The sequence below is a fragment of the Anopheles gambiae genome, chromosome 3, assembly GCF_943734735.2.
Source record: "Anopheles gambiae chromosome 3, idAnoGambNW_F1_1, whole genome shotgun sequence".
In the NCBI taxonomy this organism is placed as follows: domain Eukaryota; kingdom Metazoa; phylum Arthropoda; class Insecta; order Diptera; family Culicidae; genus Anopheles; species Anopheles gambiae.
The window spans coordinates 85,325,238-85,351,598 of NC_064602.1; the positions used below are offsets into that span (position 1 = coordinate 85,325,238).

The 26,361-nt window shown below is 46.0% G+C and overlaps 3 protein-coding genes across 54 annotated transcripts in view; 2 read left to right on the forward strand and 1 right to left on the reverse strand.

Annotated features, from left to right (window-relative positions):
- Nucleotides 1-2,900, reverse strand: part of LOC1271191 (zinc finger protein 420) — a 37,349-nt gene extending 34,449 nt beyond the window's left edge. For 28 of the 49 annotated variants that reach the window (XM_061662713.1, XM_061662708.1, XM_061662706.1 and 25 more), the window contains exon 1: nt 2,802-2,900. The gene's annotated coding sequence lies outside the window, so the exon portion shown is untranslated. Of the gene's footprint in view, nt 1-691 lie in introns of all 49 variants that reach the window. The other 21 variants (XM_061662711.1, XM_061662703.1, XM_061662699.1 and 18 more) reach the window with 14 other exon arrangements.
- A 4,928-nt stretch (nt 2,901-7,828) lies between these two features.
- On the forward strand, nt 7,829-11,296 carry LOC1271190 (ADP-ribosylation factor-binding protein GGA1). 2 transcript variants are annotated; one of them, XM_061657283.1, is made up of 6 exons: nt 7,894-8,057; nt 8,168-8,328; nt 8,435-8,572; nt 8,641-9,130; nt 9,460-9,522; nt 9,801-11,296. In XM_061657283.1, exons 1-6 carry the CDS (start codon nt 8,024-8,026, stop codon nt 11,048-11,050), a joined length of 2,136 nt encoding a protein of 711 aa, XP_061513267.1. In that variant the 5' UTR covers nt 7,894-8,023; the 3' UTR covers nt 11,051-11,296. The 2 variants fall into 2 exon arrangements, with proteins under 2 accessions (XP_061513268.1, XP_061513267.1); XM_061657284.1 differs by lacking the exon at nt 9,460-9,522 and having other exon boundaries at nt 7,829-8,057.
- A 3,393-nt stretch (nt 11,297-14,689) lies between these two features.
- The window catches only part of LOC1271189 (uncharacterized), a 31,931-nt gene continuing 20,259 nt past the window's right edge, over nt 14,690-26,361 (forward strand). Inside the window, exons 1-2 of one of the 3 annotated variants that reach the window (XM_061653372.1) lie at nt 14,690-16,003; nt 22,119-22,539. In XM_061653372.1, coding sequence (XP_061509356.1) covers nt 22,157-22,539 — 383 coding nt within the window. In that variant the 5' untranslated portion in view covers nt 14,690-16,003; nt 22,119-22,156. Of the gene's footprint in view, nt 16,004-21,309; nt 21,661-22,118; nt 22,540-26,361 lie in introns of those variants that run through there. The other 2 variants (XM_061653371.1, XM_309938.4) reach the window with 2 other exon arrangements.

The window sequence follows — 26,361 nt, forward strand, 5'->3', positions numbered from 1 at the left end:
GCACACATCGCCAATGGACGAACGCAGCAGGCGCCTGCTCTAAATGAGCGGGCTGCTGGTGATGGTGGTGCGCGCACTAATGTTGTGTGATTGTGTTTCGTCAAACCTTCACCTGCACACCACCACCGACACCACGGACGGGGTTTTCCCGGCCCAAAGCACACACCCGCAGAAGTTGGGAAAAACCTAAAAACCACCCGAAACCCGACAAAGCGTACACACTCTTTCCCGCCGCACACACGTGTTTGGCGGTCTCTTCCTTTCCCTTTCTCGCAGTACACACACACACACACACGCCGTATTGGAGGTGATGGTGTGTCCGTTTTTGCTTCCCTCTTTTCCCAGTGCCCGCCAAAGGGTGGCGCTACCACCCCACGCACCCGATGTGTGTGTAAGCCTACACAGGAAACATGGACACACACACAAAAACACACGTGTCTACAGCTACATACACACACACACACACGCACGCACATGTATTTGCCATTCACGCACGTTTTCAAACACACACACGCACACCTCCATACACACACACTTTTCACACTGGGGCGCTGAAAAAGCGCGCGAAACTCTTTTGTCACGAACTTATTTTTCCGCGCACAGCCCCAAAACGGCCACGTCGTCGAAAGAAATTATAAAAAGAAAAAAAACACAGATGAACACGACACTTTCAGAACGCGTCACCACACACCTTGGGGCCGCCATTTTATTTTCGTTCCATTCACAGCAGCACGGCAACGGCTTCGCTTCTTTCGACGAACAGGCCTCACAGGCAGGCCTACTGCTGCTGCTGCTGGTGGTTTGTGCAAACAACGCCAAATGGGTGTGCGAGCGAGAAAGAGAGCGAGAGCGGCGTGCGCTTTACTCTGGTAAAACAGGAGCGCACTAACACACTCCGTTTCGATCCAGCCAGACTTTGGAAGGTGTTAGAATTGAAGAACACACAAAAAATGCTTTATGAAAGCAAAAAAAATGAAACCTTCTACACACAACAGAGTACGTGCTGCTGCTGTTTGCACTGTGGAGCGAGAGCTCTGAGTTTGAACAGTTTGCTGTACGGCGTGACGTGCATGAGCGAGCGAGCGAGCGAGAAAAAACAAGAGCGGCGCGCACTCGCACTATCACGCTCTCTCTCTCTCTGTTGTAGGCTGCCGCATCGATGCTCAAATGTCACTTTTTGCCTCGCACGACCGACCACTGTGGATGTGTTACAGCACACTGGGGTAAATTCTTTTCCTTTGGGTGTAGTTCTCTATTTTCTCACACAAATGCATGCAACACAGCAAACAAACGCCGCGACGCCAAAGAAAAAAGACCGGCCGTACAGGGGCTTTGCTTGCGTGCGTTTGTGTGTTGCGTGCACGCGATTTACACAGCAGAGCGTACTGCTTCTAATCTTAACATCTCCATTTCACTACGCAGAACACAGACACACGACGCACGCAACGAGCATAAAACAAACCACACTAACGTGCGTGTGCGTCAAAGCACAAACAAGAGAAGAGGGGGTGGGGGGGAACTCCACCAACACAAAAATGGAGAAAATGCTCCACAACACACCACACTCGTACGTCGCTCGCTTGGATGCTGCTGCTGTCAAAACTCGACTCGAAATGTCAGCCAGAAGAGCGAGACAGAAAACGGGTGTTGAAAATAGAGGAAGAGAAAGAGAGAGAAGGAGACAGGTAAAAGCAGCCACTTCTCATTAAACACACACGCGCACGCATGCACGTACACACACACACACACACACACACACACACACACACACACACACACACACACACACACACACACACACACGGTATGCAGCACTACACAAGGATACCCACTTCACACCACGCCAGCAGCACACAGAGCGCTGCTGCGAAGAGAGCAGGAAAGGGATGGCCGGGGAGAAGAGAAATCGAACCACCACCACACCCTTCGTTACGTGGCCTTTCGCGTGTGTGTTCGTTCGGCGGTGGTTTGTACGCGCTTAGAGGTGTGGTGGTGTATTATTTTCACCCATATCACACGCACTTTACCAATGTGAAGAGTAGCAGCAGCAGCAGCAGCAGCAGTATGAACAAAAAAAAATCATCTGACATCTCTCGCACACGCACGAACGAAATGGCGATGGTGGTGGTGGTGATGGTGATGTTCGATTCCCGCCAGAAAACCGGAACACGGGTTTCGACTACAAAAACCTCACAACAAACTCGAAAATAATGAGCACTTTTCGGTGTGTGACGCGCGCGTTTGTGCTCGCGTGACGCAGCAATATTGTCTGCCCAGCGAAGCCGCCATGTTTTTTTTCCCTTCTGGCTGTGCTGAAGCTGGCTTGTGAAAAAAAAGCTGCTCGGATCCAGAAGCTTCGATAATAAGGGAGGCTCTACAGAGTGCGGCTTTTTCTTAAATTTTCCATAATTAAAGTACACACATTGGCACACAACACGCACACCTTCTTTTGAAAAAGCCACCAACACACAACACACGCACGCAAGAAATTGGTGCTGGGCGGGTGTGTGGATGAGGGCAACACAACAAAAAAAAAATAAGTTGAGAAATGCAAACACACTACTCGGGCCCCGTAAAATTACAAAGCGAGAAGGCGAGCGAGCGCGCGCGCGCGCACACACATCGCTACAGCCGCCGCGTCATACACAGGCGCCACAATACCATGGCAAGATGTAAGCAGTGGCGGCAGAAGGGAGCGATGGGACAGTGTGGAGAGGTAGAAGAGGAAAAAAAAAGAAACGGATAGGAAGGCAATGTAGAGGAGAGACACAACACAGCGTACACCACACACAGCACACAACCTGATCAGACAGAAGCACTACGAATACTAGGAAGCGCCCTGGCTTTCCTATGTGTCGGAGGCCTTGCTTTCTAAATTAAGAAGGGTGCGCACACACACATGCCCATGCGCCGAAGCACACAGGCACACACACAAAGTTATATGGGCGGGCGTCGAGTGTGTGTGTGCGGTTGGTAGTGTGAGTGAGCGAATTGACTCTGTCGTTATGTACAAGCCCTGCCCCCTTCCAAGCAACCAAATCCCAAAGAGCAAAAGTGTGCGATGCTGGTGTGAGTGCTTCGTTACAGGGTGGTTCTTTAATAAGGTAGTTTTGAGCTTTTGTGAATAAAAATGTATGAAATTTATAATCTGAAGTAAAATAAATAATTTAAATGATGGTGAAATGTTGAATGAATATATTGGTCGTTAAAATTAAATAAATTAATTGACTAAGAGTAAATTAAAATTTAAATAAATTAATTGACCGAGAATTATAGAACTTCCCAAAATAAATCAATTATTAACATTTATGCATGAAGCTTGTTCTCAAATATAGTTCTTCTTCTTCTTGGCGTAACAGTCTACGCTGTCTTGCCGGCCTATACAGGTAGTTCCCGAGACAAGCAATACCTCTTATACCCCAAATAGCCAGCTCGAACTCTATAGCTGATTTGAGGCTGTTTAACGAAAAATCGTTCCGATGTCGTACTTTGTGGCTGATTAAGAGATAAGACGGTACTTTGCAGAACTATGGCGCTTTTTAACAAAAACTTGGTACCTTGCGGCTGGTTAGCCTGATGTGATTGGTTCACGATGGAACTTGAAGGTTAGTTAAGAAAGTGTACCGAAGATGGTGTAATTTTAAAGCTTTTTAATGCATGACATCGAATTCAAGCAGCGATCTTTAGCGTCCGAAAATTAGCTGCATAAGCAAATTTGGCTATTTGGGATAAAAACTACAAAAGTTTAACGAGAATTAAACATAAATTTGCAATTTTTCCTACAATATCCACATATTACCGATGTCACGCTTTAAAATGGTATGAAGTGCTACCAAGTGGTACCAACCCCTTCTTAAAAATATCATCGAGTCATCCAAATAATCGCAATATCATTCCAAATAGTACAGGTCCAATAGTCCCCCGAGATACGACTGTATTTGGGACCGAAAAAATGCCCCAAAGCAAGGCGTAAGTCGAAAAAGTCGTATGTCGAATATCTGACAATGTTAAGTTTATAACCGAAGTTGAAAAGACGAAATCTATGCTATTGTGATTTTTATTTGCAACAATGTTTGATAATGTATTAATTTTACAGCAAAAGTCGTTTGCACGATGCAAATATTGAAGATCGGGTAGTTATAGAATCTTTGAAAATGTGTGTGTAACGGTTATCAGCACAGAAATTCAAAAAATAAAACAATTTCTTGTCACCGACAACTTTTCACTGTCAAAATCAAAATCGTCGTATCTGCGAATCGTCGTAACTCGAGGGGGTCGTAACTCGGGGGACGCCTGTACTCCAAATAGCACGTCCGATAACATCGCATTGAATGAGTCACTGCCATTGCCCTCAGTCCGTGCTACGGTCCATATGCGGTTTGAACCCATGACAGGCAAGTTGCTAAGTCGTGCGCGTTAACTGTCCCAACATTATTGCAAACATTGTGGCATCATTCCAGACATTTTTTTTTAAACTCCGAGAGTATTGCTTGCGGCTAGTTTGCGCATCTCCTTAACAACGCTAGCGCCCTCTGTCGGAAAATCGAAAATGCTGTTTGAAAGGACCGTTGAATATGAAAATAAAGAAATGGTTTTAGCATGACTGGATTAAAGCATGACTGGATTAAATATTGGAACTCGAATCATCGATGAACGAATCGAATCGATTATCGAACCTTGAACAAATACAAATCGCCGAGATTGGACAACTGATTGGCAACTAAACTCAATTCTTTTAAGCAGCTTTTTCTTAGCTATATTTAATTGAAATAAAATGTAAAAAGTATTATGTAATAATCATATTGAGGAATTAAATTAATACAAAATTTACTAACAAAAAAATCCTGCAAAAGTTCCTCATTGCCGGAAATTATAAACAGGCAGAGTCTTTTGATGTAAAACAATGATTTTCACACCTTCTTGCCATACAAAAACCACTAATCACCCTAATTGGATTTCCATGTTTTTTCAGCAAATCTGAATCGCGGGTACATTTTGTCACACATTGCAAACTAACAAATCACTCGAACCTACTGAAAACGTGTCCCGTTTCGCCGGTACCAACAACGACCCACATCGTCCACATTAATTTCCACTTCGACATTTCATCGTGATAAAGCCATCGAACCTGCCCAAACGGCTCGGCGACAGCAATCAACTCGTGCAAAACTCTCCCTGTGCGTGGCTCGTTCAAACCATTTCGAAAGGCATCATCATCCTACTGTTTCTCACTTTGGTGTTGCTTTCGGGCCACCCTTCTTCGCGGCCACTGACACTTCCTCAGTGGTTAAAGTGATTTTTGCGATCGTTACATATTAATTAAAGCGCCTTCGGGAGTTTTTTTTCTTCTCCCCAAACTCTTTTGGGCCCACTGCGCGCGCACACTAAATCATGCATTTTTAATCAAGCGGCTTGGATGGGTCGTTTCAGGGGGTGTGGGGGGAGGCTTTGTGGGATGTTTGACCGCTCGTGGCAGTGCATTTGCATTGCAGTCCCTTCAGGTTATGAGGCGCACTCCAGGAGATCGTGGGCTTGCAGTTGTCCGAAGTGATCGTATTCCCATTTTTGTGCAAAAGCACTGACCGGGATGTTTGGGTGAAAAGGACCCCAAAAAAATTTGGGAATCTTTTTCTGCTTGCCCCCCTGTTTGTCTCTGCTACACTGTTTCGCTTCGTGCTTTTGTAGCACAAGGAACAAGAGTGACTGGCGTGACAGGAAAAGGAACGCAATCCCATCGCTTTGCGCCTGCGTGGAGATAATTTAAAATCCGCCACACCATCTCGGCAGCAATAAACCATCAAAAAGCCGGCCCAAAGCGAAACGTTTGCAAAGTTGTGGGCAACGGCGGCAAACCCATAGAAGGGAAACCTGTCTTAATTTTATTTACTGCGATCCTTCTTTTTTTTTTCGTTGTTGGCAACGGATCGTTCCCGCGAACCGTTTATCCCTTTGGTGCGTTGGTTCAGTTTGGTATGACATGCGTGTAGGCAAGATGTTTGTCCGTTAGTGGGATGTTTTTGGTGTTGGGTGGGGGACAATAAGCATTACAAAAAGGACAAATGATTCTTCCCGAGATCGTTACCAAGAATGTCGCACACAGCTGAACAAACCGTACAACCCCGGTAGCTGAACTGTTGAGCCATTTAATTAGAGTCCATTACCTGCAAAACGAGTCGAGTCGAGTCGGTGACCATCGGCACCAGGAGAAACCAGGATCATAATTGCAATGTTTGCCGGGACAATTGACAAATCGTTGCTCACTATTTGTTTTCTTCTGGGAGGTGCGTTTGTTCCTTTTCACTCGAGACCTCCCGTGGCGTTGCAGCCACGTTGCACCACAGACATCATGCGGGGAGGAACACTTGTACCTAACGAAACGATCCTTTGGTGGACGAAGCGAAGTGAAAAAGGGCCACATTCGCATGCCAAATTGTTTCTTGGTGCAGTTTTTGTTTTCTTCGGAAGGTTAAATTTATGAGATTCTAAATAAGAGTTCATTGGCTTGGATTTTATTGGGAGGAAAAAAAATCCTTAAAAATATCCGCGTACCGCGTAACGAATTCTTCGTTATCATCCTCAGCTCACCCGAAGGTTAATTCAATTGTCAATCAATGGGACCTGTTGAATGGGGTGGAAAAAGAGCTCATTTTGTGGTGCATTTAACTTATTTGAATTCGACAACGAACGAGTTCTCAAGAATAATCTACTCAGTTCCTCCCCAAAAAAAAGGAAGATGCCTCATCGTGCGAGAATTCCAGGAAATCCCTTCCACCGTAAGAGGCATTTTTCGATTCGACCTGAACCCATGCTTCCTTGTGCCATCTTCCCCGCCTATCTTACCATAACATTATTGATGCATCCTTTTAGGACAGTATCGGATGCATTCTTCCCCTTGGGGTTGTTCCAACGAAATGCGCCGTTTTTAAAGTCAATTTGTCATAATCATGCTAATCGGTTGCTAATTTATGTCCCTCTGCACACAATACGTGTGTGTGTGTGTCGACTTTCTTGCATATCATGTTGAGGTATGCAACATTTAAAAAAATGGTTCAAGAACGGGTTTCCCTGGTGGTGTACGTGGTGCCATCCACCGCAGCATAGAGAGATGGAGGATACGGCTGGAAGCAAGAGGATACAAAAACAACTTGAAACAAGCAAAATACGAGATTTGGCAACAGCGATAGATGGTACGAAAATTAAGTGCCTTTTTGATTTCGCCCTACGCAGACGTTTTCTTCATTCTGTTCCAGCCGGCCCACACGAGACACGATGATCGTGTGCGATCGAGCGATCGTGGCAGAGGAAATGAAACGCGTGCTGCCAAAGGACAAACGCTTCTACGTCACAGTATTATTGGAAAACTCCTCTAGAAGAGCGTACCGGGCCGTTAATATCTGCCGTTGATATTAGAATTACAGAAATAATAAATTGATTATTTGTGTTAATATTCAATCCGTGCCCGCGAAGGACATTCGCGTCTTTCGAAAAATGGTTCACGGGTTTTCTTTACCCATTCGTACGCCATAAATAATGCTCAACGCCTCGAGGGCGTTCTTCCCTTGATTGGTGAGTAAATTGATTTTTTTGTGTAATTTGGTGTAAATTGAGCATAAAAAACGCTTTTTGTGTAATTTGGAGCAGTTTTGTAAAATCCCACTAAACGCACTCCGACCAAAACAAAACAAACCAACTGCCCCCATTGACATTTCGGCTAGATTACGCTCCGTTTATACCCCTCTGTAGCGCTCCACTCAATCGGCACGTCTATCCACCGCTCCTAGAGCAGCCAAACAAAGGCGCACCGGTTCGCTACGCTGCGCACTAGGAACAGACACACGGCCCCGATACATTTTGCCGATACGTGACGGGTGCCCGAAGGAGCGAGAAAAGGAAGAAAAAATTGCAGCGGCTGCAAGAAAAAAAAAAAAGTCACACACAGTGAAGAATTGCTCGCGGAGTTTGCAGAGTGTGTGTTTTTGGGCTTCCGTTGTTTTTTCCCCCCTATCGTGCGGGCCACCAGAATATGGACGTGCGGACGGTTCTCGACGGCTATTTGCGTGAGTATTGTTGAAGAGATGTGTGATCCGGCTTCGGTCAATAATGTATTGTGCTTTTCTTTTTGTTTTCCGTTGTTGTTGTTGTTGTTTTTGTTTTGTTGGCCGTGCAGGAAAAGCCGTCCACCCGAACAATCATGATTTGGACGTGTCGGCAATCGATCAGTTCTGTCTGACGCTGAAGAAGGACCCGTCGAAGATGTCCATCGCCCGCGAGCTGCTCGTCAGCCGGATACAGTCGACCAACACGAAGGAATCGCTGCTTGCCCTCGAGGTGAGTGCGTGCGTGTGTGTGTGTCTTTTGTGATAAGCTGAACCATGTAATCAACAATATGTTTACCTTTTGTTCTTCCCTTGCGCGGCCGCTCCTCCCTCCGAAGGCGCTGGAAGAATGTATGGAATCGTTGGGGCGCGAGTTCCGGTCGGAGATCAACAAGTTCCGGTTTCTGAACGAGCTGATCAAGATGGTTTCGAAGAAGTACAACGGCGACCAGACACCGCGCGAAGTGTCCGAGCGTGTAAGTGCCGCTCAAATAATGATTCCCCCTTGAATGTGTCATTAATGCTATCTCCCCCCGCTTCGTAGATCCTAAACATTCTGCTTACCTGGACGAACAAGTACGATCCGTGCGATTGCGATAAAATACAGGAAGCGTACAATCTGCTCGCCACGCAGGGGATCCAGCACCGGTCGCAGCAGAACGTGATCATCCGTGGGCCGCCGGCCCGCCACCTGGACGAGCGCGGCGGCCAGATGCTGGACAAGGAGCAGCAGAAGCTGAAGCAGCTGATCGCGAGCGGCAAGCCGGAAAACTTCGAAAAGGCGAACCTGCTGATACAGAACCTGTACCGGGACGAGGAGCGCCGCACGCAGATGAAGAGCCGCCGTCTGGCGGAGCTGCAGAAGGTGGCGGAAAATACGAAGCTGCTGGCGGAAATGCTCGACCAGTACCGGGCGGGTGAAACGTCCGACGACGGGCTGGCGGTGCTGAGCGAAATTTACGAATCGTGCGAAAGTGCCCATCCCACGATCGTGCGGCTGGCGGAGGAAACGCAACACAGCGAGGAAATGCTCGGTAAGATTTCTCTCTCTTTATCATCCTCTCTCTCTCTCTTTCTGTGTCTGTGTCCCATTATTCCCGTGTGCACTTTTGCTAACATTCGTTGTTTTTTTTAAAAAAAGAAAGCAAAGTAAACCATCTTTCGTTCAATTACTTTCGTACGGAACCGTTTTGCTAACTCCACCTTCTCTGTCTTTCTCTACTTTTACACACCTCTCATTGCGCTCTGCCTTGCGCTTTCCATTTTTCCCAATTCATTCCACAATCGTCGTCCTGAACACCATCAACATCGCCCTGGCCACATTATTCACCTTTAACCGCAATGAATCACCCCTCACACACAGTTCAGTCTCTTGAGAGCGGATGCAAGAATGTAGGCAAATTCTGGAGTTTAGCTAGCGAATTTGGTTAGTAACGACACTTGTACAATGGCTTTCCCTTTCTTGCTTCTTATGTATTTGACTCTTTCTCTCTCTCTTCCTTTGTTTTGGATGCATTTTTTCAGTCACTTTCCTTTTGGGTGCAAGTTACGGAATGTGTTTGTTTTTATTTGAAACTGTTTTTATTTGTTATTTTGTTGTTTTCTACTTACTTTCTAATTAGTTACTTCACTGTTGGACTTTTGAGACTTCACTTACACATAGCCGTTCACTCACTTTTACATTTTTTATTCCATTTTTTGTAGAGAAAATATTTGAAGTGAACGATGCACTGACGCAAGCGCTGGACAAGTATCGTATGAAGGTACTGAACCAGCAGCCGGCAGAGCGGGCCGCTCTGTCCCATCCCGTCGAAACGACCGCACCACTACTCCCCTCCATGAGCTACACTCCCAACATTACCGGTTCGGATCCACTGGACACGCTGTTCGATGTGTCCGGCGAGGTGCCGGGCAGTGGCGGCAAAGAGACAGCTACCTCCAACCGCTCCAACTATGACGATCTGAGTGACATATTTTCGTCGACCGGGCATGGCAATGGGGGAACGGTCGGGAACGATATACTGCTTCCGGAAGCTGCGGCCAACCAAAGCGCTGCAACCACGTACAGCGGGCTGAACGGGATGAAGCCGAACGAAACCAAACCCAAAGATAATCTACTGGAATTGAATTCCATTCTCAGCAGCATTAAAACCAGGGCCAATGCTTCCCCCTCACCAGTGCTGGGAGCGACGGCAGGCAGGCCGGCACCGTCGAAAGCACCGGCACAGAACGGTTCGGTAGCCGGTGCGTCTAGCAAATCCATTCCCGAGCTCGATTCCATCATTAGCGGTATGAAGGCGACGCTTCTCTCCGGAGCGGTACCGCCCGAAGAGCCACCAACTACTACTACTACTACTACTGCTGTTGCCGTCTCAAACCCCGAACCGACCGGGTCGGCTGGATCGGAAGAGGACGATCCAATCCTGGCCGCACCGGCGACAACTTCCTCTGCACTTCCAACCAAAGTAGAGCGACCGGCACCAACAGCAACGGAAACGGTGCCCAGCAGCAAACCGGAACTGAAAGCGCTGGCAGACATTGTGATCGATTTGGACTGCATTCAGCCGAGCCGGGAACCGTCCCGCACCGTGCTGGACGATAAGGAGGGCCTGCAGATTACGCTTAACTTTGCGGCGGACCATCCCCGACCGGACGTGACGGTGATCGTCATCTCGACGATCAATCAGGGCCGCACCAGCATTCCCAGCTTTCAGTTTGACGCGAGCGTGCGGAAGCCATGCAAGCTGCGGCTGCTGCCACCGTCCGCTTGCAGTCTGCCGGGTACGAAACCGTTCCGGCCACCGGCCGATGGCATTACGCAGGTGCTGCTGCTAGCGAATCCGACCGGCGAGCCCGTCGATCTGACCTGCATCCTAACGTACCTGGTGGGCGACGATCCGGACCCGATCAAGGAGTCGATCGTCATGCAGGCGGTACCGTCGGTGCGGGATTGAAGCGTGCCCCAGCAGATAAGGCAACCTCCTGTGATTACGAGATTACGCAACATACGCTAGGACGGTCGGGACTCCCTACTTAAGCAGAAACAGTTTAAACGTTTGCTTGAATGCTGGGCAGCTTACTTTAAATCTCGCGCGCGGCATCAAGGCGCAAGACACGCAAGGACGAAGTCAATAATAGGCGGACATAATAAGCATTAATAAAAGAAAAGTATATCTATACTGAAGTCAGTTAAAGGCAAATTGGATGGAATGAGTTTTTTCTCGCGCATTTTGGGGAAAGAAATCCAATTAAAACTTACCGAAACTGCAAAGAAGGAACCGGGTAGACAAGGGCGTCGTTACCGATTTCGTGTTTATAGCCTGGGCGATCTTCTCGTGAGTAAACTGCCGTGAGCAAAAAACATCAAACCGGCAACGATAATCGAATATCGGCGAGTTGGAGCAAAAAACAAAACGAATTTAAAGGTTATTTTGGAGGCGCTTGTTAACTGATACTTGGACAAAAAGTGAACTGGTCGCGCTTCAAGTATTATGACGAGACTATGATGTTAACACTTTGGCAATGATTCGTACATTAAAAAATGCTCATAAAAATGCCCCGATTCGGCTCATAAAAAATGCCTGAGATGCTTATGTAAACTGAAAAATTGCACAATTGCATGTTACTTTTGGTTCAACCCCATAGATTGATTGCAAAGTGACAGACGGTCCGTTGGAAGCGTGACTGTTGCTTAGCAACGGCTTCCAGCACAGCGTTCGGGTTGTTTTGAGGCAGCTTAACGATCATTCTGAATTTACTCTTATCAAACTCTTACTACTATGACCCACAGGCTCATTAATTAGGCTGCGCACGTCATGCCCTTACGTACCCATATTAACCGCTGCGTGTCAATTAAAATCCCTGAGAAAAGTGCTTGTCAAATTTAAATGGCTGCTTTGCGCCATTGCTTCGCGCAAATGAGCGCAACCCGATTGACAGTCTGATGGGCCCTGTCCTACCACGTGTTGCAGGCGAACGAAGGGATGGTGTGATAACTGTGAACTCTAGCCGCAGTAAAAAAACGAACGAACGAACGAAGACACCTTGCATATCAATTAGCCGCCTCGTGTGAAGACGAAATCTGTCCACCTTGTCACCTGACTGACTCCACAAAAAGGGCAGCGCAAATCGGCCCGCGATGAACCTGGTGGCGTCCGGTGCGTGGAAGCTGTGTGCTAACCACTTCACTTTCCTTTTGCCATGGTTAATTGAGATTTCAACAGACTGTCCTCCTGCATGCACTGTCCCGTACGACCTGGGACTGTAGGAATGTTTTCTTTTTGTTTGTACACACTGAGATTGTTTTTTGTTTTATACACAGCTTCCGTTGGTGTCAGACATTGTGTGATCAGACATGGTGGGCGGCGTGTAGCAACACGAGGGCCATGTTTTTTTTACGAAACACTTTTCCTCCACACTTTCTTGGGCATCTTCTTGTTTGCACATGCCGGGCGGTTAGTTGGATGGCCTGTGTCAGCAAAAACTTGGCTGGAATCAATTGGATGGATCGGATCTGAGGGCCAACGGCAAAGTACTTCCAACGCGTGGCGGGAAGAGTTATAAGTTGATTACTTTATTGACTAACTGACTGAGGGTGGTGTTGGGGTTTGTGTAGCGTCTAGAACGGTGGTTGTTGTTTATTTGAAAGGAATAAGCCTTCAAAGAAACAATATTGACAGTCACGCCACACAGCATGATCCTGATCAGGCTTCCGATCTGGTTCAATTAAGTTCAAATGTTTAATGCTCACTAGATAATATACATATTTACTTAATGCATGAGGGTAAATCATGACTTTCGATGGAGCCAGAAGTACATCTGGCACGCTTGCATAACGTCGAGATAGGACATAAAACTGCAATAAAGTTTGCAATCCAACAGTGTGGGAATTATGAGCCACAATGTTACATCTCAAACGATTCCACGATTCTCCTAGACATCTTTATTGTACTTCTCATCTTCAGCTCAGTAAAAGTGCAACAAGCGACTAGCATTGTGAATGTGTCGATCAACTCCAAATCACGCTTGTAGTCACTGGCCGCAAGCGATCCTCCCCTCGCTCTCTTGTTCGTCTTATAATCCTTGTTCCAGTTTTCCAAAACAGTCGTAAACTTGTAAAATCATCTACATGCTAAACTGCTCGCCGTCAAGCTGGCCCCATCGTTGGGCCAATAATTTAATTTCTTCCCACCTTTTTCCTGTGTGTTTGTTTCGCTCAAATGCTCCGCACTCCAATGTTGCCCGGTTGACTAGAAAATTGGATCTTAAAGGTTAGCACCAGACCAGAAAGGGGGAAGGGGAGTTGGTTTTATCACTCAATCGTACCAGACCGCGTCTCCCGGTCCTGGTCTCCCTCATAAAGATGTTCAACATGTCTCGCACATCGAACACATCGCCGAAGCGCTGAAGCTAATCCCTCGCGAAGAAATCACCTTAGAAGATCGTCACCATACTCCCCCCCTCCTCACATGTACAAGCTCGTTCTACAAGTGTGTTTCGAAAAGGGAGGTGGGGCGAAAAAGCGAACGTACGTACAACACTGTGTTTTAACAACCAATTAAGCTGTTTTACGAGCTCTTGTGCATAAGGCCCGCTGATAACTTCCTGGACGATGGGACCGCGGCCTCCGAAGCGTCTTTTATGCAGCCATCAAATCATAATCGAAAGGCGCTTTACGCTCCACATCGCCAAGAGGTGCATCGAACGAACGATCGTCAATCTTCAATGGGGCGCGCCACAACTACATCAGCATCACTACGATTACCACGAGGTGATCGAGCAATCGTGGGCATGCAAACAGGATCGATTGTTGCGCTTTTTAAGAGTTAGGAGTTAAAATGGTTCAGATATTAAAATGTGCTATCCGGTCAATTTTAATTAAATTTAAAATAATTCGAATGAAATTATCTGATTCCAGTTTGAAAAATCTTTTAAATATTAAAATATTAAACGTTTTCAATACAAACCACAGGGATGATATCTTCAGTCGCATTCTGATTGCTTGACCATTTGTTCATATTTAACGAGCCCCTTTAAGAGTAGCTCAATACTCCAATTGTCATACACACCGTCCCCACAAGACAGGATGTGACCCGATTCCCATCCGGACCGTCCTCGTATCTGTGGTTAAGACTATAACTATATTGAAGTTGAGTACAAAAATTGTAAAATGAATAACCAAGTCTTTTTAGACCAGTTTCATCAAAGAAAGAAGGAAATAAAAACGGCTTCCAACCAAAAGTCTTGTCAGAACATTACCTTCTCCTTATTAGCTAGCATCAGCTACTTCAATAACGATTCACTTTACATATTACTTCTTGCTGAATTTAAACACTTCCACCATTTTTCCATAAAAACGCATCAAAAATGCTGCTTAAAAAGTATAAATTTCCCGCGAGCAGCTAGTTAAAAAATCAATTCAGTTCGCCCTATTCCCTTTCGCGTACACAGACCGTATTCAACAGACTCCCTTCACGCGACGTCACACGGTCGCATCGCACCTATTCTGCTTCCGCAGCCTGGACATGCGCGTGTGTCGTATACACGCAGATACGGCACTCGGTGGTACGCGGGGTCGACCGGTTGAAAGATTTCATCGCCCGGTTCAAACCGCTAACGGCTGTCCTCCTGTGCGGATCGATTCCGGTGTTCGTCGCTACCAGAAAAACGCAGCAATCGCGGCTCGCAAGATCACGACGTAAAATTACGGACTTTTTTTCTGCAGATGCAACCGAAAACGAAATTAATCGCAAGCCCACACTTGCTAAAGGACAACGTGATTATAAAAACGACGGGCTTTTTCGTGAGAAATTCGATGTGCAAGTGTCAGTGAACGTTAAAGTTAATGCCGGCCGAGTCCGCAATCTTGTGCAGCGGTGCTTCCCGCCGGGGTGCCACGTTAAGGTGCACAGCCAATAATAATGCAATCAAGCGATTGATTTAATTGAAAAGATAATAAATTCTATCTTTGGTGCGGTGCGCTCCCGGTAAAGTGGTTGATTCGTTAGGTTTGCCCAGGTTGGTGCAGAGCTTTCACCCCACCAGCCCTTCGCGCGGTGTGATCTCGGGGGATTTAATCGGTGGCGCAATCAAATTTCCGATCAGTGTGATTTTACTGGGAAGCGCCCAGCAAACGACCTTCCTTCCGTGCAGTGTGAGATAAGAAAAAAAAAGCCCGCTTAACGAGGTGTGAAGTAAGCATCCGTGGAGGTTTAATTTTATTGGCATGAAGGAAGAAAAAACGAAACGAAACTGGTCAAACGCGCGCATTAACCTGTGCAGTTTGATCGAGCTGCGGTCCGAACATTGATCGTGGTGCTCCCGGGGGCACCAGAAATCAGCAGAATAAATATTGACTAACGTTATACCGGCGGGCAGTGGCAGGGGATGAAAATTATTGTGAAGAAAAGAAAGTGCATCCAGTTAACCGATAACCAAAGGATAAATAAAGAGTACTACCGACAGAAAACGACCCTCATTCCGGGAACTAAATTAGAAGTGCAAGCAATTCGTTAGAAGCTAATGGCAACATCCTGCACAGAAAAGCACCACCTCATCGTGATAAGCTAAGCTGGAAGTGTGTCAAGTTACCCAGTGGTAAAAGATAATTTAAAACCTCCCCCTCTACTGTGTGAATGGTTGAATTGCTCTACTGCATACTTTGAATGCAGATTGTGTTGTTTTTTTGTTCCTTCTACTTAACTCGATCGAAATCGATAAAATTCCAACCAGTGGAATTCCGTGCCGTTTTGCCGTGGGGCCGTGCGTGTTCGAGCGTGTTGCGTTTGATATCGAGTTACACTTTGCGATAGTGCCGTTTTGCGTGACAAGTGAAGTTAGGTGCTGGTGTTAGGTTAAGCGTGCAAGTGATCGTGTCTTTCCAAATTGATCGTCAAGCGAATTGAGAGGTGAGTTAAGTTACATGCGAAGGTGTTGTATATTTTGCTAGAAAGATAGAGAACATGATCACGCGTGAGCTTTTGCGAAAGTATGCCAAGAATGTTGGAATGGTGTCCTTGTGCATCAAAATATAAACAGCGATCAGCGATTAGCAAATCATTGGATGGAAACATCGATCAGACACGCTTGAAGCAATATTAACTCATGGCAAATAAAACTGTACATTAGTTTAATTGCTCTATTCATTATGATCGGCATCGCATTGCATAGAAATGGTACATAATCTCATCATACACCCCATTCCAATGATAAAGTCGAAGTTAAAAACATAAACATTTAACGTCTTTCGCATATTATTATATAATTACGTCAATTTGTACCAATCCCTGAACGTCGCTGTCGGCACTGAGGGGAACATTCAATTAGTATCAACCACCTAGTGCGTTCCATTCATTCATTTTGTTTGCCGACTTTATAGGAATAATATTTTCATCATTAACGCTCGTTCACGTATGGCATTCATAATCTATGAGCGATGTCCTGTGGTGCTAGCGACACAAATGACAAATAATATTTCCCGGCGATATTAGCGAAGCCAACACAGGGATGGATTTACATCGATAGATTTTCCATTCATTTATACCTACGCAAAAAAGGTAAAGAAAAAAACAAATCCGAAGGCGGATGAAGAGCTGACCAAGCTTAGCGGCGGCAGCAGCAGCAAAAAGAATTGCCGTCAAAATGTGTTTAAAAGAGCCGCTTGAAATAATCGACCCGATGCAGTACGACCGGGGGACAAACCGTGCGGCGGGGCATGGAAAGCGATTTGCATTAATTGCGTCCATCAATCGGCATCCCAGGGATCGCGATCGCGAGAAAGCTCTAATGTGTTCCTGCTTCTTCGTGGTGCGCTTGTTTCTTCCGACGCACCGACGACACACAGCACCACAAGATGGCGAGGGCAATTAAATGCATAACACCTACGCGTGTCCAGTGAGCGATGCATTCATTCCCCCTACTAGCAATGTATCGTTTGCTCAATGCGCTAAATTAATAGAGTCATAATTGGTACAGAAATACACACAAGCACACACAGGCGCGCGCGCGCGATTAATGGCGCCCGCTCTTGGTTGGCGGAGATGTAGACACCGTCGGGTAATTCGAGAAGCTGTCCACCGCGGCTGTGGGTCAAAGTGTGACGGATGGGAGTTACTGCGTACGTATGCGCTATTGCATGATGTTGTTTGCTTCGAGCATTTACGCCGCTTGCATGACCTACGATCAGCACGGTTTGATCGCGTAGACACACCCCCCCGGGATGTTGATCGCTTATTGCATGCGCTATGATTATGCCAATCACTCAATCAAATGCAAGCCCTTCTAGGGACATGCAAATGGCGCCGGATTGGTCGGGCTGGTAGTTAGAATTTATCTGTTGTTTTCATCATTGGCGTACGCAGTTAGTGGATAAAAACGTGACATTGCGATCAATTGAATGTTCAACAAATTGGTTTCACTAATTGCGCTAAATCTGTGCTTTCGCAACTAAGTTTTCTATTTCTTGTAGCTTTATTTGCGTGAACAGATTTGAGTGGAACAATCTACATATTACCTTTGAAGAAAGCTTCGAGTTATGCGGTTAAGTTTGGTGTCAGTGCTCAATTGGACGTGATTTTATCGGATGTGCTGCCAAATGTTGATTAATATAGTGATCATTTGCATGAGTTTTGTTGTTACAATAATAAACAATAAATAAGAGGGTGTTCCTACAAAACCTACACGATCCGATTGACAGATAAAATCACATTCGATGGAGACACCAAACAATCCAATGTGTTCCGAAAAAAACATCACCAATACTGGAATATTCACGTTTTATGAATATCACGTTTTAGAGTCACCTATAAAACTTATGTGGTTTTGATCAAATTCATTAATTATACAAATATAATTTTATTAAAGAAAAGACATGATTCTCATTCCTTAATAATGGTACAATATGCAATGAATAATGCACAAAAATTGTACAGTGCAGTTTTTGCGTTTAGCTGATTCATAAGTTAAAGTTTCGATAGAAGTTAAAGTAGTAACGATCAGTCATGAATACCCATCAAGCATTGATACTATCAATACAGCGTTAACTCCTCCATGATAACAGTAACTTTCATAGAGTATATTTTCTATATAGTTTTTATTAAAATAAAAGACTTCAGTATAATATCGTCCGATATGCTCGTTTCCTATACAAAACAAAACCCCATCAATCAAATATTGAAATTAAACAAAATTATATACATGTTTCACATGATTCTGAATTACTTTAAGAAACCTACCAAGCGTACCAAGGATTAAAAAAGGCACAAGCTCAAAAGCGATATACTTTTCATTTCTAGGCACAAAAATTACGTGTAGCAAGTGTTAACTTCATTTCAATTCAAATAATAGATTTTAACTGTATAAAAATTTCTCAATATTTTCTATACCCTAAATTCAACGGATAATATTGTTATTTACATTATTTGTCTTAGTAGATGTGTTGAAGGTCTCTGAATCATATTACAGAAACCCATATACAGTCCTGTAGATAGTTAGTCACCTGAAACGAAAAAGGAAAAGCTATTGGAATTCATTAACAAGTTTCATTCGAACCACTCGAATGAGTAATCATTATTTTTAAAAAAGAGGTAATTCTCAGTTTGCTTTCTAAACCACAGCCAAAATATAAAATAATTTGTTTACTATTATCATTTCACTCAATATTGCCATTCCCAATGCGCAATGTAATTGACCGACACGTAATCAACCGACGCACCGGTATCATTACCTTCCGATTTACAGACGTTCGCATCACTGCTTTACGAGATAAACAGCTACGCCGGCCAGATGTAGCGAATGGCGTGTAATTGTAAACAGCTACTCCCGTGGATAACGCACGTAAGTGCGGCGGGGAAGTGTCGTTTCGTAGCACGAGGTGCAGCGGCAAGGTCACACGCGACCTTACATGATTGATCGCGTCAGTTATAAACAACAACTTACTCGGCATAAGGCATTATCAGACCGCAACACAGTGGAGAGTAAGCGGTACGTGTGGGTGGTACCACAGGTGTATAGGTAAAAACAAAAGCCTTCTGTACATGGTGACTATTGACTCAGCGCAATGTGTGACGAATCATTGCCACGCTAAAGCAAACACTGATCGTACGATACTTCCTCCGGGTAAAAACAGAGTTGACGCTCACATTACTGCCATGATTCACGCTCACAAAACACACCGGTGATGCAAAAGCTACGTTGGCGGGCGAGGATATTCTCCCAAACATCGGATGTTGCCGTGTTTGATCTTCGATTTTTTCTGCGAATTCCATCTCGGTAGCATTGTCGGGGCATCGATGCGTCTAAATTCGGTCTTCGGAATCGGAATCGGTCGACGAACGGTGTACGTTAGTGTGCGTATCGGCGAAGCGCTTGAGCCGAACGGACCGGTACGATCGTGTTTAACGATCTTTTCAAACGATCAAAACGAAAGGAGAGGGAGAGAAAATAAAACAAATCTAGTCTTTCTATACTGGAACGGAGCTGCCGGGTGCTGCGTTCGAACGAGAAAGTTTGTTTTGGTAGCTTCCACTCAGCGATCGAGTAGAAACAATACGCACTATCGCAATCGAAAGCATCATGGATACGTTGCATTTGCCGGCTAGAGGAGCCACGTGCTCTCTATATTGGTGATATCGAGCGTACCTCCACGTCACCGACTGGTTTGTTGGCGTGAGTTGGCGATACCTATACACATGTTGGCGCCACGGTAGGTCAAGTACGGTGAATGGCGTTGTGACGTCACTCATCGTATGATTTTAACGACCGTATGCGACCCCGCACAGGTAAACCGTACAATCATCATCAACATCACGCGATCGTGTTTCATCGTCCGAGCTTTGCAGCAATCGTCGGTAGCGAAAAAGGTGCGACGTGTCCGACTTACGGCGTGAGAGCCCCCCCGTACCACACACTTTAGCGACGTGGAGGCTCGGTCTGGAGGCTACACAGCACAGCTACACTCAAGGGTGTGCTTAGTCAAGGCACGAGTTTGCTGTAAGTGTACGACGTGTACCGAAGAATTGCCCTACAGTGCTGAAAAACGATAAACAGTCGACCGGACACACGAACTGACATAAGAAACGTTGTTCCCTCAGGGGGTGAGTTTGTCAATGAGGCTTGCATCAGCCAATTCCTTCCCCCCCATTTACGAATGCTTCGGGTGGGGTAATTTTGATGTTGCCTGATAACACCAACAACAAGTCGTTTGTAAAGTATCGTTTCGAAGAAGCAGTGATAAGATAAGATGCCTGCGTATCTTAAAGCTTCTGCGGAACCGGATCGCTGTTCATCGGAAACGTACCTACCGATACGGTTAGGTTGAAGTACGTATGCGCAGCTCATGACCGGAAAGTACGCAGTAGAGCTAGTAAGTCGTCACTCTATCGGTAGCAATGGTGCAATGTGTTAGAGTTGCGAAAAATCCTCAAACTCTTTAACCCCCGGTTATCTCGGCACTCGGCGATGATGATGCCAAAACCTGCATCATGTCGTATCGTATGTTGTTTTTTCCCCCCACTCAGTAGCTACTCACACAGCCAGCCACAGGCTGTAGGAATGTCGGACGATCACTTTACACTTCTTCGTATACGGTCGTGTTTTTACTGCCACTTCACAGGGTGGGACTGCAGGAACCTGATAAAAACGTATTAAGAACATCGGTTCATTATACTGAGGCGTATAGTCTAATGATGATACTTTTTATATGTTGTTTCTGAGACGTTCTCTACACGCGTCAACCCCTTAATCGATGCTAATGAGTAGTCGAAGATTGAAGTTAATTATCTTGAGCTCTAAAATAAAATAATTAATTTGTGAATTAACTAAAACTTTTTTACCTAAACTTACCGCTAAATGAGACAAATTGTACCAAAACAACAACGTTCTTTGACGTACATTAAAGTAACGCCTCCAGTGCCCACTGAAGCAAACGGGGTCCGACCCAGCGCGGCGCTAGAAAATTCTACGATCATCTTCCCCATGTTTGGGGCCACCCTGTTTTCGCACACCGTGCTCGACGTCATCGTTTGCTTGGCTACGGGGCAAAGTACCTGAAAGAAGCGAAAGAGGAAATACAAGTATGACGCAGAAGGCAGAGGGGTGTAGGCACGACGGCGTAACGAGCGCCCCGCAGCCAGTAGCTTCGGTTGCCAACGGTTTTTTTTTCTCTCTCCCATGTGTTGGTGCAAGAAACGACCGACGGGCCGGCGAAAAAGCGCGTTCGTATAAAACTGTTGCCGTTGAATCGTTGGCGCGTTATTCGCGTGTCTGCCGTCTGTCTGCGTTGAGCCGCAGTTCGTCGTCGTCGAAACTCTGATCCACGACTGGTGTCCGACGCTTGCGAAGCCCGTGTTCCACATCACTGATCGGCAGTATCCGATATCCGACATTGATCAATATTCGGCAAAGGCGAGCGGATTTGATTTCGGGCCTGACGGGCGGTGGCTTGATCGATTGGCGTGTGGTGGCGGCTCTTAGCCCTTGAAAGAAACACCAAATACAGCAGCCTTTGTGGAAGGATAACTTCAGCTTCAGCAGTTTACAAATTGCGTCTTCCTGAGCTAGTTTTATTGTAAGTTGAATGCGCGCGCTGCGGCAAATGCGATGCAAAAAAAGAAGTTTGTGAAAACAAAATCCGTTAGTGAGTGAAATTCAACTTAGCAGTGCTCGGGATAGAGAGTATCTACACTCTATCTCTTACTGAATGTCGGTTCTGCCCGGGGTGGTTGGTGTTGGCGCGAAGCAAGCTAATTTTACGCTCAATTAGCGTCTGTGTGTTTCTGGTCTAGTAGAGAGTGATCGACATAGGGTTTGGGGAGCCCATGTACTTCCTTCAGCGAGTGTGTGCTTCAGTGGTCCTGTTAATAAGTTCTGCATCTTGGGCAGGGTGATGTACTGCCCGGAATTGTGTGCATAATGATACTCTAAAATAGAACAAAAAGAGCAGTTTTACAATACTCCATTCCATTTCCCCAAAACTGGTGATAAAGCATTTTACTAAAGTATTGCGTATTGTGTTTTCTTCTTCAGATTACCCGGTGTCCTTGTGCAAGTCAACACAGAGCAAAATGTCTAAAGTGAAAGTTCACAGCAGCAAGGTGCAACGGCTAGAATCGGTCCTGAAGTTCACCGTGACCGGTTTGACGCTGCTGCTTTTGACAGTTCCAGTGATGACAGTGCAGCAGGAAGATAACAGCGTCGTCACCGGTGGACCAACCGCCCATCATCCTCATCATCATACACGTCACCAACGGCACCAACTCCATCGGGATGGTACCAAACAGCAGTACGATGACATCGGCGACGATGGAGGTGGTGGTGGCGACGGTGGTGGTGGCGGCGGTATTATTGAAAATTTTCTACTCATCGACTATCTGAACGATGGCGAGCGGGAACGGCGACTCCATTGGAACGGGGTAGTCGGCAAGGAGACGAGTCTAGCCGATAGTAGGTAAGTTATCGAACCATATCGATTGTGATGAGGATGCCCGAATTCTTTGCGCCCAATACTCGCTGTGCACCGGCGAAGGCCAACAGTTGTGTTGTTGATGCTTGGAAGAATGACTTTACAAACGCTCTGGACATCTGGAGCCGTCCTTTGCATTAGGCAAAATGGGGATCTTCCGGAGCCACAGGGAGAGAGCACTTAAAACACCCTTCGTACCACACCTATTATGAGCGTTCTGAAGTGACCTTTTTTGTCCGGCCTTACCACGCGGGTGGAGTGAAGTATTTAATTGCTGTCATCATCACCAGTTACCTGGTCCAGTGTGGCTGGTCAGTGCGATAAAGCCTACCGGATTTTGGAGCAATTTTGGAGCAAAGTTTGTGGATACTCCAACCACTCCAATCCATGGTGCTGGAACTACGGTCCAGCAAACCGAGTCAGTAGAAGAGGGCGGGGGTTTAATTGTTAACCAAACAGTTCCGGTTGTTAGGTGCACCTACTTGAGAAATGGACTGTCCTTCAAGTTGCTCCCTCAAGATTCCTGCGCTCTATTCGGTGAGATTTCATACCCGAAGCTATTTTTTGTGAAATTAGCAAATCTTGTCTAATTGACCCGACGCGCCTAACGCCACCGGTAGTGAGGTGGTGAGATGGTAGACAGTCCCCTTTGAAAAAGGTGCAAATTGGTCCCAGCCAATGGATGCTCCAGCACTTCTGCAATGCATCTTTTCTCTTACCCAAGAAAAAAATGGAATATCCACTGCAAAACGCATGTTCAAAGTTCCAGCCCGGTGACCAAATTTCATTTTCTACCAGTTTTAAGTTTTAACACGGGCGGAAATAGAACGGAATTGATCGCGCTATCATCGCGCAAACGTGCGCATTCATTTGAATGGCAATCGGGGTCCACCACTGGACGCGCATTTGAAATTGCGCTTTTAGACGGGTTTTCGTGTTTGGCTTGCTATCGCCAAGCCGTGAAATCCCGAAAAAAATGATACACACACACATACAGAATGTGGTTTTCCAGCATTTGTAACCTGATGCGGTGCAAACATTTGAACCGATAGCGTGATTTTTGTTCTTCGTTCTACACGCGCGCACAAACTGGTTTGCTGCTGATAAGCCTATATAATAAGGTCGTAAAGAAGGGGCTTTTTTTCGTATTGGTGTGGCGTGATGTTGAACTTGGGGCGGGAGGGTGCAAAAAAAAAGCTTTATCGACCAAAGTTTTCGATGAGCCGATTAATATCAATGGATGAACGCAGGAGAATGCTGCCCTGATGATGTAGTTTACCTTGACCGATTGGAGAAGAAGAGGTGGAAAATTGCAACCTGAAATAGAAGAAAGATGTTGAACGAGTATTAGAATTGGCTAGAATTGAGCTGTAGCTGTTTGCTTTTTGTATCGATTACACTACAGCTATACGATCATCGATTAAAATGTATGACAGGTTTGGTTAGATCGTGTGACAAAACCTCAGCAAAGAGAACCCCTAATGCAACTGATACGTTGCTTTGCATTTGATCTACTATTTAGCGCCAACATGAAATCATCTCTCTCTCTCTCTCTCTCAACCTCTCTCTCATACTCTCACACACTCGCTCCTCCCCAATCAGTTTCAATCGATTAGATGCTTCAATCAACCGTTGCAATTCAATTGAGTGGCGCCCTCTATGTTGCCAGTGCGTGCGATAGCGTGTACTAAGGCTGCCTAGCACACAATCGTACGATTTGCCAAAAATACTACCACACACCGCAACGGGTCACAAACCGTATCGGGCGGGTGCGAATCTGGTCTCGAATGTGGAACTATTTTTAAACGCCCCGTCGCCGGTCGTTCGGTGTTCGGTGGAAATAGATCATACGATCGTACGACGATCACAACGACGCCGACGATCGTTCAGCGTGACAAGCGTCACTGTTGTACTAACAGCTCGTACTAACCACCCTCTCTTGCGGTTCCTCTCTGGCCGCCAAGCCGTTAAGCCGCGGCGATACAATTGCATAATTGGGCACGGGCAACGAGCCACGGAAGGTCAAGCGAAAATCGCAATGTATCACAAGACGAGCGCGTTATTACAACGGTGAGCAATGTGCGAAGAAAAAAGTGCAAGTTTGTTGTACTATGTGTATGTGTGTGTGTGTGTGTGTGGGGGGATGTTGTTTCCTTTTTTTCTTTTTTTGCTGCCCAGTCGGTGCGTGTGCGTGCCGGGCCCATTGTAAAGATTTGTTTACAAACGTTCGTTAAAAAACGTCGTAATGTATTCGGGGAAGTCAGGTTTCGCTCTCCCCTTGAGCGCAGTTTGTTTCTCCCGAAAATCGAAACAATCCGGCACTGGCGCTAAAAATAACGGACGGGACTATTCGGGTGGCGTTTGTGGCCCGGCTGTAAATGTCACTGCTAATGAGTCGAGGTGTTCAATTTCAGTGGAAGTGTGGCGTGATCTGCGGGCTGTTTGTGTGCGAAATTGTGATGTAAAGCGCCTAAAAAGAAAACCGAAACAAAAAACATTCGATTGACATTTGTGTGGGCCCTCCCAGCAAGGAATTAGGCACTAATTTCCGTGAGCGACTGTGTACGCACTGCAGGCTTGGGTTTTCGGGCATTTGATTCACAGGAATTGAACTCAATCGAACTGTTCCGGGAAAGGCGTGTTTTTTCTGCTTCTTCTTCTTCTTAATTCAATCGATCTGTTGGGGTCATCCGGGCGGGAATGAATGCTGCAAAACGCAAGTGACATCAGTTGACCCGCATTTATTGGCAGCAATCGAAAGCTGTTCTCATTCCCATTAGCAAACAGTGGAAAGATCCCAGCGCAGTGAGACGGTTCAGGGAATTGAGTAAAAAACAAAAAATTGGCTTACACCGTGGCATTGGCTTATATGCACAAAGCTAGCAATGGCTTAAGTAACGCACGGGAAAAACACAGAGCATCGAATCAATCTATCCATCTCGTACAGAGGACCTTGACATTCAGCCAATCAAGCCCCATCGCAGGGCCGCACTTGAACGTGAAGAATCACAAGTGGGAACTGATAATATCCGCATCACGCCTTTAGATGTCACGCCACGCGGAGACTTGCCTGATTGGCGCTCCTGGAACAGCAATCATTAGGATGACCCTTTCTTACACAGCTCAATTAGTAAACAGCGAACAAATGTGTCGAAAGGGAAAATGCTTTTCAAAAAAGAAGACGAAAAGCACATGACACCCGCGTTGAGTTCTCCGCCCGGGTTATTAGCATATCAAGCAGGTGGAACACAACATACTTGACCCGATCCAATGCCACCGGTGTGTGCTGTTGACTTGCCGGGGTGCATTGTTTGCACGGAACAACATGCCCCCCCTCCCCTTCCTCTAACCAGCACTTATTTTAAGAGCTAAACAAATCTTGCTCACACTTTGCTCCCTTCGCTGAAGTTGCTCTACAGTGGTTCGCTGCACTCTCCAGGACGGGGTTTTCGGTCCTACCCTTACCCTACGCTCTGCTTGCTTCATTCATCCTCTTTCCCTTTGATCCTTTTTTCGGGCACATTTTCATGACATTCTACCGCGCATGGAAAGATGGCCAGACGACGATGTTGACGATGATGAGCTAGGCTCTGATGGTGGCTATTGTTGTTTGTTCCGTGATTCTTGAGCGCAAAAGAGGGACAATTAATATCACCACCATCGCGAGCCAACCGAACCGACCCGCCGAGTAGCGCACACACGATGCCTTAGAGCCGGGAGAGGATAATGAAAACATTAAAAGCAATTGCCACTCCGGCGCAACACAAAAAGGGAGCGCATGTATGCAGGGTGTGTGCTTCTTCTTCC